This window comes from Enhydra lutris, unplaced genomic scaffold (genome assembly GCF_002288905.1).
Source record: "Enhydra lutris kenyoni isolate GAN:26980312 unplaced genomic scaffold, ASM228890v2 scaffoldscaffold1, whole genome shotgun sequence".
Classification (NCBI taxonomy): Eukaryota; Metazoa; Chordata; class Mammalia; order Carnivora; family Mustelidae; genus Enhydra; species Enhydra lutris.
The window spans coordinates 22,604,364-22,616,401 of NW_019154085.1; the positions used below are offsets into that span (position 1 = coordinate 22,604,364).

The 12,038-nt window shown below is 37.3% G+C and overlaps 1 protein-coding gene across 1 annotated transcript in view; it reads right to left on the reverse strand.

Annotated features, from left to right (window-relative positions):
* Positions 1-12,038, reverse strand: part of LOC111138855 (erb-b2 receptor tyrosine kinase 4) — a 785,765-nt gene that overhangs the window by 407,975 nt on the left and 365,752 nt on the right. Inside the window, exon 5 of the mRNA XM_022490816.1 lies at positions 10,048-10,113. Coding sequence (XP_022346524.1) covers positions 10,048-10,113 — 66 coding nt within the window. The remainder of the gene's footprint in view (positions 1-10,047; positions 10,114-12,038) is intronic.

The following is a 12,038-nucleotide window of genomic DNA, read 5'->3' on the forward strand; positions in this document are numbered from 1 at the left end:
TCTCAGTCTATCTTTTAATAGAGTGATTTCCAAAACTTTGGCTCCCTATCAGTTAAAGAATGATCATTCAGCGCTAAAATGTTACTATTACTACTACTACGAAGAAAGAACAGTTTTGTACTATATTTTTCTAGTCTACAAAAATACATATAAATTGCAACAAATATTAAATTAATTAAGATAATTTTATTTGATTTCATTCACTAATATAGTATTATTAAAAGTATTACATGGGACTTCTGATCCAGAAATAATGGCATAAACCTGCTTTTACTTGCATTTCCTTATTAAAAACAGCCATGCCATGGAACTAATGCAAAGGCAATAATGCTAAGGAGAACTCTGAAAGGTGTTGAGACAAAGGCAAATGAGTTTGGGACACTGAACTGGAAGAACAACACAGTAGTAGGCATCTTATGTCACCCTACACAACAGAAGAAAGGAGTCCAAACTAGCATATCTTAAATGTAAGCTGGCAACAGAAAGCCCAGGTAGGTTTATACATTCCCCAGATCTAACCTGTGGGCCTCAAAAATGTAAGGTGATGCTGGCTGGCCTGAGAGTACCCTCCCCCTCCAGAAGACCAGGGGTGGGTGGGTGGATGCACCAGAGGGTCTCAGCCACAACAAACAGCCACCCTGGGAAGTGTCATTGATCCATTTGTGAAAAAAGGAAGTGAGTGAGCAAAAATTCATTTTTAAATTTGACAACTCAAGGTTGGTTTTTTGTTGTTGTTGTTGTTGTTGTTGTTGTTTTTGCCATGAAAGGACCTGAGGACCTCTGCACACTTTAACAATTTCCATGGTTACTTGCCACTTCATCAAAGAGTATTACAATCATTCTTTTATATTTTAGAAATCTTGACTTTATGCAAATGACCACATCAATGTTATTTCAGCATTGTGTGCAATTTTTTTGCTGTTAAAACATTGTCTACAAATATTGTAGTGAATTTATTTCACACATTAATCTAATCTTTACAATCCTGCTTAAAATTCTTGCCAAAACATAGCTGCCACGAAACAGTATTTCTGTCAAATAAGTTAATTTAAGTCTACACTGAGATACTATGTTTCATCTAATTTTTTGACAAAGACTGGAAAGTTTAATAATACACAGTTTTACCCAGGGAATAGGAAAACAGGCATTCACATACATTGCTTCTAGTACAGAAAACTTTCACAAACTTTACAGAGAACAAGATTTCCATGTTAGTGATTTCTATCAAACTGCATAAACACATGTCCTTGACCTTGTAATTACTAGTTCTAGGAATTAACACTAGAATTCAGGCACAAAAATGCATGAAATTAAAAAAAAAAATCAAGGCACATTATAGCATGTAAAACATGCTAGCATTTGAGTGAAAAATGGGCTGGAACATACACATATTTCCTACCATAAACATAAATAGTCTCTGGAAGAATACACAAAAATAGCCAGTAATATTTTGTTACCTAGGGGTGGCTGAAGGACAGAGGCAGAACAAAAGTGGGAAGACATTTTTACTTTAGGTTCTTTTATATTTTATGAATGTTGAACATGAAAATGTCCATTAATTATTTTTTTAAAAAAGAAAGAAATCATTTACCAATGAGAGAATATTATTTCCTATACATTGTTTCTTTGGTGGCTCACAGTAAAGTAATTATTTTTGCATTTCTTTATTGAAACAGAATCCAACAAACATGAACTGAGACAAATTAGAAATATCTGGACTTTCATCCAACAGTATAATAACTTTCCACAATATCTAATATTTGTATTCTATGCTAATAAAGGAATACATTTCAAATTGCCACCACACTATTTTCCATATATTATTCCAGCTGTGGTTATTGCATTAGGAAGAAAAATCTTTACCATTTATATAGAGCATTTTGCTTTTCCTTTTTAAAGAAACCATTTATCCTTAAGATTAGTGAAAGTTCAGTGCTGATTTAAGTATGGCTTTAAGAATGCTAAAAAAAAAAAAAATAGATACTTGTCTTTGTATTCAATATACTTTGTTTTTAAATGTCGTAGCAGTGATGATAGCTTATATTTACTTTAATGACTAATGCAAGAAACAATATATGCAAGGGCAAGATATACCGTTACTTAATAGTGAATCTATATCCATAATTCATATAGTCCATATCTCTGTGCCTACAATAGAGTGGGGACATAGTCCTCTGTTTTTCCTTTCTTTTTTCTTTTTCTAATAAAGGGATGGTATTATAACTTGGGAAAAGTACTGAGATATTCAGTTAAGCTGAAATTGAGTTACCATTTTGTGCACATTTGGATTTCTTACTTTTTCTGATATTAAGCATGATTTAAGAGTCTGTATATCAGCACATCTGGAGGGGGAGGAGCAACATGGCAGAGGAGTAGGGGACCTAAATATCATTAGGTCCCAGGAGTTCATCTAGATAGTTATCAAACCATTCTGAACACCTACAAACTCAAAAGGAGATAGAAGAGAAAAGAAGCAATTCTAGGAACAGAAAAGCGACCACTTTCCAGAAGATAGAATGTGCGGAGAAATGAATCCGAAGTGACAGGAAGATAGATTGCGGGAGGAGGGGGCAGCTCTCAGCAAGTGAGAAAGCAGCAGAACACAAAATCAGAACTTTTAGAAGTCTGCTCCACTGAGGGACGTTGCTCTAGAGACTAAGCAAGGGATGGAGACAGTGTGGTCTCAGGATCACAAAAAGACCAGGGGTGTCTGAGTGTGGCAGAGCTCCCAAGTAATGGAATGGGGGAGCCAGCTGCAGAGATGGAGCAGAGAAGGAAGCGCTCAGCTCGGGATTACCTTAAACTGTGATCCAAGGCAGAGATCCCACAAGTGGCAGATCCGGAGAGATCCCCCTCCTTCCTCCTCTGGAAGGAGTGGTGTGGAAGCACACTACAGGAATCTGCTGGGTTTGGAGATTACAAACGGGGCCATGTGCCAGAGATAGAAACACTCGGTCACTGGCCCAGTGAACACCGAGTGTGGCCAGAGACCAGGGAGAGGGGAGCGACTGACTGTTTTACTCTAAGGGCACATTAAGGAGTGGGACACTGAGCTCTCCGGTCCTACAGGGCTGGAGATTGCGAGGCTGCCATCTTCATTGTCCTCCTCCAAAGCTGTGGGGAAAGCATTCAGGGAACAAAAGCTCCCAAGACTAAACCCGAGCAGATTACTTAGCCTGGCCCCTGGCAAGGGTGGTGCAATTCCACCTCAGGCAAAGACATTTGAGAATCACTGCAACAGGCCCCTCTCCCAGAAGATTAGCAAGAACATCCAGCCAAGACCAAGTTCACTGATCAATAAGAACTGTGGAAATTCAGAGCTAGGGGAAAGCAATGCATAGACTTTATGTCTTTTTTTCCATGATTCTTTAGACCTTCAAAGTTAAATTAAAAAAAAAAAAAATATATATATATATATATATATATTCTATTTTTTAATTTTTTAAATTTAATTTTAATGTTAAATTGTAACATTTTAAACTATCTTATCGATACCTTTTTAAAAATCTTTTTAAATTTTCATTGTTATAATCATATTTTATCCCTTCATTGTATTTAACCTTATTTTTGTATACATATAGGTTTTTTTTTTTCCTTTAAAATTTTGGTATAGAGTTTCTACTAATAGATCAAAATATACCCTAAATCTAGCACATGGCTTTATTCTAGTCTCCAGCCTGATCACATTTTTTCCACTTTTTTCAACCAACTTCTGATCAATTCCTTTTTCAGAATCCTTTTAAATTTTCATCTTCACAGTCATATTCCATCTTTTCGTCATGTTTACCCTTATTTTTGTATAAGTTTCCTTTCTTTAAAAATTTTTTTTTTTAGATTTTTTATTTATTTATTTGACAGAGAGATCACAAGCAGGCAGAGAGGCAGGCAGAGAGAGAGGAGGAAGCAGTCTCCCTGCTGAGCAGAGAGCCCGACGCGGGGCTCGATCCCAGGACTCTGAGATCATGACCCGAGCCAAAGGCAGCGGCTTAACCCACTGAGCCACCCAGGCACCCCTCTTTAAAATTTTGCGAGGTAGTTTCTTCTCAGAGACCAGAATACACCCAATATCAAGTATGTGGTTTTGTTCTATTCACCAGTCTAATATATACATATATTTTTTTTTCTTTTTTTTCTTTTTTTTTTTTTTTTCCTTTTCTTCTCTCCCCGGTTTCAGGTTTCTTCTGCTTTGGTTAGTGTATATTTTTCTGGGCTTGTTTCTACCCTTCTGTTCATTCATCTATTCTTATCGGGATAAAATGATAAGAAAAAAAAATCACCACAGGGGGAAAAATAAAGAGGTAGTACTGACAGCTAGGGACCTAATCAATATGGATATTAGTAATATGTGAGAACTAGAGTTCAGAATGACGATTATCAAGGTGCAAGCTGGGCTTTAAAAAAGCCTGGAAGATACTAGAAAATCCATTTCTGGTGTAATAAAATCCCTTTCTGCAGAAATAAAAGAACTAAAACCTAACCAAGTTGAAATAAAAAAGACTATTGATGAGGTACAATAAAAAATGGAGGCTCTTGGGGCACCTGGGTGGCTCAGTGGGTTAAAGCCTCTGCTTTCAGCTCAGGTCATGATCCCAGGGTCCTGGGATCAAGCCCCACATTGGGCTCTCTGCTCAGCGAGGAGGCTGCCCCCCACCCCCACCTGCCTCTCTGTCTACTTGTGAGCTCTCTCTGTCAAATAAATAAATAAAATCTTTGGAAAAAAAAATGGAGGCTCTTACTGCCAGGATAAATGAGGCAGAAGAGAGAATTAGTGATAAGGAAGACCAAATGATGGAGAGTAAAGAAGCTGAGCAAAAGAGAGACAAACAACTACAGGACCACAAGGGGAGAATTTGAGAGATAAGTGATACCATAAGATGAAACAATGTTAGAATAATTGGGATCCCAGAAGAAGAAAGAGAGAGGGGCAGAAGGTTTATTGGAGCAAATCATAGCAGAGAATTTCCCTAGTTTGGAGAAGGGAACAAGCATCAAAATCCAGGAGGCACAGAGAACCTCCCCTCAAAATTAAAAAAAAAAAAAAAAAAAAAAAAAAAGGTTTACATCCTGTCATCTAATAATAAAACTTACAAGTCTCAGTGACAAAGAGAAAATACGTAAAGCAGCTCAGGACAAGAGGTTTGTAACATGCAACATTAGAAATATTAGATTGGCTGCAGACCTATTCACAGAGACCTGGCAGGCCAGAAAGTACTGGCATGATATATTCAGAACACTATATGAGAAAAATATGCAGCCCAGAGTACTATATCCACCTAGGCTGTCATTGAAAATAAAGGATAGTTAAAAAGCTTCCAGGACAACCAAAAACTAAAAGAATTTGCAAACACCAAACCAGCCCTACAGGAAATATTGAAAGGGGTCCTCTGGGCAAAGAGAGAACCTAAAAGTAACAGACCAGAAAGGAACAGAGACAATATACAGTAACAGTCACCTTACAGGCAATACAATGGCACTAAATTCATATCTTTCAATAGTTACCCTGAATGTAAATGGGCTAAATGCTCCAATCAAAAGACACCAGGTGTCAGAATGGATAAAACAAAACAAAAAAAAAAACAAGACCCATTGATATGCTATTTACAAGAAACTCACTTTAGAACCAAAGACACCTCCATATTTAAAGTAAGGGGGTGGAAAACAATTTAACATGCTAATAGGCATCAAAAGAAAGGTGGGGTGGGAATCTTTATACCAGATAAATTAGATTTTAAGCCAAAAACTATAATAAGAGATGAGGAAGGACACTATATCATACTCAAAGGGTCTGTCCATCGAGAAGATCTAACAATTTTAAATACCTATGCCCTTAACATGGGAGCAGCCAATCATATAAACCAATTACTAACAAAATCAAAGAAAAACGTCAACAATAATACAATAATAGTAGGGGACTTTAACATTCCCCTCACTGAAATGGACAGATCATCTAAGTAAAAGATCAACAAAGAAATGAAGGCATTAAATGACATACTGGACCAGATGGACATCACAGATATATTTAGAACATTCCATCGCACAACAACAGAATAAACATTCTTCTCTAGTGCAAATGGAACATTCTCTAGAATAGATCACATCCTGGGTCACAAATCAGGTCTCAACCAGTACCAAAAGTTTGGGATCATTCCCCGCATATTTTCAGACCGCAATGCTTTGAAACTAGAATTCAATCACAAGAGGAAAGTCAGAAAGAACTCAAATACATGGAGGCTAGAGAGCATCATACTAAAGAATGAGTGGGTCAACCAGGAAATTAAAGAAGAATTAAAAATTCCTGGAAACAAATGAGAATGAAAACGCAACTGTTCAAAATCTGTGGGACACAGCAAAGGTGGTCCCGAGAGGAAAATATATAGCAATACAAGCCTTTCTCAAGAAACAAGAAAGGTCTCAAGTACACAACCTAACCCTACACCTAAACAAGCTGGAGAAAGAATAGCAAAGAAAGCCTAAACCTAGCAGGAGAAGAGAAATAATAAAGATCAGAACAGAAATCAATGAAACAGAAACCAAAAGAACAGTAGAACAGATCAATGAAACTAGGAGTTGTTTCTTTGAAAGAATTAATAAGATTGATAAAACCCTGGCCAGACTTATCAAAAAGAAAAGAGAAAGGACCCAAGTTAATAAAATCATAAATGTAAGAAAATGAAAGAAGAGAGATCACAACCAACACCAAAGAAATACAAACAATTATAAGAACATATTATGAGCAACTATACACCAGCGAATTTGACAATCTGGAAGAAAGGGATGCATTCCTAGAGACATATAAACTACCACAACTGAACCAGGAAGAAGTAGAAAATCTGAACAGACCCATTACCAGTAAGGAGATTGAAGCAGTCATCAAAAATCTCCCAACAAACAAGAGCCCAGGGCCAGACGGCTTCCCAGGGGAATTCTACCAAACATTTAAAGAAGAATTAATTCCAATTCTCCTGAAACTGTTCCAAAAAATAGAAATGGAAGGAAAACTCCCAAACTCATTTTATGAGGCCAGCATTACCTTGATCCCAAAACCAGACAAAGACCCCATCAAAAAGGAGAATTATAGACAAATATCCTTGATGAACATGGATGCAAAAATTCTCACCAAATACTAGCCAATAGGATCCAACAGTACCTTAAAAGGATTATTCACGGGGCACCTGGTTGGCTCAGTGGGTTAAAGCCTCTGCCTTCAGCTCAGGTCATGATCCTAGGGTCCTGGGATCGAGCCCCGTATCAGGCTCTCTGCTCAGTGGGGAGCCTGCTTCCTCCTCTCTCTCTCTCTGCCTGCCTCTCCGCCTACTTGTGATCTCTCTCTCTCTGTCAAATAAATAAAATCTTAAAAAAAAAAAAAAAAGGATTATTCACCACGATGAAGTGGGATTTATTCCTGGGCTGCAAGGTTGGTTCAACATACACAAATCAATCAGTGGATACAATACGTTAATAAAAGAGCAAGAACCATATGATACTCTCAATAGATGCTGAAAAAGCATTTGACAAAGTACAGCATCCTTTCTTGATCAAAACTCTTCAAAGTGTTGAGATAGAGGGTACATATCTCAATATCATCAAAGCCATCTATGAAAAACCCACAGCAAATTTCATTCTCAATGGGGAAAAACTGAGAGCTTTTCCCCTAAGGTCAGTAACATGGCAAAGATGTCCACTATCACCACTGCTATTCAATAAAGTACTAGAAGTCCTAGCCTCAGCAATCAGACAACAAAAAAGAAATAAAAGGCATCCGAATCAGCAAAGAAGAAGTCAGACTCCCACTCTTTGCAGGTGATATGATACTTTATGTGGAAAACCCAAAAGACTCCACTTCAAAACTGCTAGCTCTCATACAGGAATTCAGTAAGATGTGAGGATATAAAATAAATGCACGGAAATCAGTTGCATTTCTATACACCAACAGCAAGACAGAAGAATGAGAAATTAAGGAGTCGATCCCATTTACAATCCACCCAAAACCATAAGATACATAGGAATAAACCTAACCAAAGAGCCAAAGAATCTGTACTCAGAAAACTATAAAGTACTCATGAAAGAAATTGAGGAAGACACACAGAAATGGAAAAACATTCCATGCTCATGGATTGGAAGAACAAATATTATGAAAGTGTCTATGCTACCTAAAGCAATCTATATATTTAATGCAATCCCTATCAAAATACCATCAATTTTGTTCAAAGAAATGGAACAAATAATCATAAAATTTACATGGAACCAGAAAAGACCCCCGATAGCCAGACGAATGTTGAAAAAGAAAACCAAAGTTGGTGGCATTATAATTCCAGACTTCAAGCTCTATTACAAAGCTGTAATCACCAAGACAGTATGGTACTGGCACAAAAAAACAGACACATAGATCAATGGAACAGAATAGAGAGCCCAGAAATGGACCCTCAAGTCCACGGTCAACTAATCTTCAACAAAGCAGGAAAGAATGTCCTACGGAAAAAAGACAGTCTCTTCAACAAATCATGTTGGGAAAATTGGACAGCCATATGCAGAAGAATGAAAGTGGACCATTTCCTTACACCACACACAAAAAAATCAGACTCAAAATGGATGAAAGACCTCAATATGAGAAAGGAATCCATCAAAATCCTTGAGGAGAACAGAGGCAGCAACCTCTTTGACCTCAGCCACAGCAACTTCTTCCCAGAAACATTGTCAAAGGTAAGGGAAGCAAGGGCAAAAATGAACTATTGGGACTTCATCAAGATCAAAACTTTTGCATACCAAAAGAAACAGTCAACATAACCGAAAAACAACTGACAGAATGGGAGAAGATATTCTCAAATGGCATATCAGATAAAGGGCTAGTATCCACATTCTATAAAGAACTTATCAAACTCAACACCAAAAGAACAAATAATCCAATCAAGAAATGGGCAGATGGTATGAACAGACATTTCTGCAGAGAAGACATCCAAATGGCCAACAGACACATGAAAAAGTGCTCCACATCAGTTGGCATCAGAGAAAGACAAATCAAAACTACAGTGAGATACCACCTCACACCAGTCATAATGGCTAAAATTAACAAGTCAGGAAACAACAGATGTTGGTGAGGATACAGAAAAAGGGGAACCCTCCTACACTGTTGGTGGAAATGCAAGCTGGTGTAGCCACTCTGGAAAACAGTATGGATGTTTCTCAAAAAGTTTAATATAGAGATTCCCCACAACCCAGCAATTGCACTACTGGGTATTTACCCTAAAGATACAAATGTAGTGATCCAAAGGGGTACATGCACCCCAATGTTTATAGCAGCAATGTCCACAATAGCCAAACTATGAAAAGAACCTAGATGTCCATCAACAGATGAATGGATAAAGAAGAGGTGGTATATACATACAATGGATTACTATGTTGACATCAAAACCCCCGAAATCTTGCCATTTGCAATGACATGGATGGAACTAGAGGGTATTATGCTAAGCAAAATAAGTCCGTCAGAGAAAGATAATTATCATATGGTATCTCTGATATGAGGAATTTGAGAGGCAGGGTGGGGGGTCATGTAGGGTAGGGAGGGAAACAATGAAACAAAATGGGATCCAGAGGGAGACAAACCATAAGAGACTCTTACATTCATGAAACAAACTGAGGGCTGCTGGGGGGTGGGAGGGTAGGGATAGGGTGGCTGGGTTATGAACACCAGGGAGGGTATGTGCTATGATGAGTGCTGTGAAATGTGTAAGCCTGATGATTCACAGACCTGTACTCCTGGGGCAAATAATACATTATATATTAGTAAAAAAAAGTTTGAAAAAATCAGCACATCTGTTTTGTTGATAGCATTAACCTGGAAACCAGAAAGAAATATAAGAAATAATTATACATTATGTTTCATTTGAAAGCTATGAAATTAGGCACTTTACTTGAATAGAAGCAAATCCACCACAAAGAAGTAAAAGCTCATTTTCATATTTCTGATGACCCAGAAGTGTGAAAAGCATTGATTATTAAAATTCCTTCACCGTCTCAAGCCTCTATGCCTTCTCGGTGTTGAACACTTACAGGTCTGGCAATGATTTTCTGTGGGTCCCCAGCATCGGCCAGTACAGGACTTATGACAACGTCCACCTGTAGGAAAAGAAAAAGCATATGTCCATTATAATCTTTCACTCTTTGACTAGGGGTAACTCTTCAATGAAAATATTCTTGCTTTTTTATGGGGATTTTTATGTTACACTATAGTTGAAACATAGCTCATAAAATGCCCACTTGAGTAGCAAAACTTGAATGTCAAATGCATAAGAAGCTGAAACACAATCTCCTGATACTCAAAATCCTCTCATCATTTTATAAGAAGTTTCGAGCATTTAGAAGCACCTGGGTGGCCTAGGCTGTTAAGCATCCAACTCTTGATTTGACTCAGGTCATAAACCCAGGGTTATGAGATCGAGCCCTGGAGCCCCACACAGAGCCCAGGATCAGCCTCTGCAACCAGCGGAGAGTCTGCTTGAGATTCTGTCTTTCTCTGCCCACCCCCCACCCGTGCTTGTGCTCTCTCTCTCTCTCAAACAAATCTTTAAAAAAAATTTCAAGCATTTAAAACATAAACTTTTTAGAAAGTTTAATTTCAATTATTTGATACCCTCTTTTAAATTTTTTTTTGTATTCCCTTCATTTTCAAATACAAGCCTTTATCTCCTGTAGCTCTATATTCCTCTTAAGGAGTTTGCTACTCTACGTATTTGTCTGAGCCAATACAGTTGTCCCACAAAGAAATTCTCCTAAGGACTCAGCAAAAGAATATTAGTTAGGAGAAGTCATGTATAATGACTTTCTTTGAAGGTTGCTTCTGAATTTCATAGAAGGTTCACTCTAATTGTGGGTATAAGGGTTTAGAAGTGCTTATTTTTAGAATAAAAAGTACACATGAAAATCTATTAAAGACTAAAGCATTCCTATAAGGTAATTCTTATTAAACCTTCTCTGATAATTTTCTAATATTCATTGTGAGTGGGTATATACAATTATACAAGATGTGTATTCTGATGTAATAAACTACATTATAAAAATTATGAAAGAGCTTTATATCAAATGTTTCCCTCTTTCCTTGACTCAGGTTTCAGCTCTTCAGCTTGAAGGATCTTACAACTTGAGCAGTTTTTGTTTTGTTTCTTTCTCTCTCTCCTTAAGAGACTGCCTGAGTGAACTTGTTATGCTAAATGCTTTCATATTTAAGGAGCAGATTCAGCAGACACTTTCTCAGGCTGAACTTCAGACCATCCAAATGGTCTACCCTTCTGCAATGAACAGTACCATTTCCAAGTTAATGTAACAGATAGGTTCAATTCCAGTCACCTTCTTAAAAGTATCAGGATCCTTGCCGCAACAGAGTTTATTTAAAGGAATTCTGTTTGTGAAGCCCTGTTGCTGACATCACCAGCGTATAATATCCTGTCATTCTGCCATCTGTTTATTTAGATCAAAACACATTATAACCACATAATGCAAGCTCATTGTAGCTGACAGGAAAAGGACTCCATCTGGCCTGAACAATATAACTTTAATCAGTGATAATGATAATTGTTATTAAAAACCTACTGGAGCTCTTTTGTATGATGCTAATAAATCTAATTTGATTTATACCAGCGGAAATTAGAAAGGGCTGTGAGAAAAAAATGGGAAGCAGTGAAAACTCTGAATACAAACTTTTTATGAGAAAGTAGCTAAGGTTAATATATTTCTTTAGATGTGTTAAAAATCCTTTAAATCGACCTATTAAGTGTTCTGTTAATTAAAGATACCTGAAGCAGAAGACGATCTATTATTTAATCTATGACTTCTTTAATTGTGTTAGTGGCCAGTGAAATATTCAGCTGTATTTACTGTGACCAGAGCACTCTCGGTAGCTACGGGGGAAGCTATGAGGGAAGCTAAGTAACATTGGACATTTTAATATACTCAGTGTTCCATTTTTATTAGATTACATATTTTCTACCTTCTTATTCTTGCAGCTTTGATTTACCACCCAAAGACCTTTGCCTAGATCCAATATA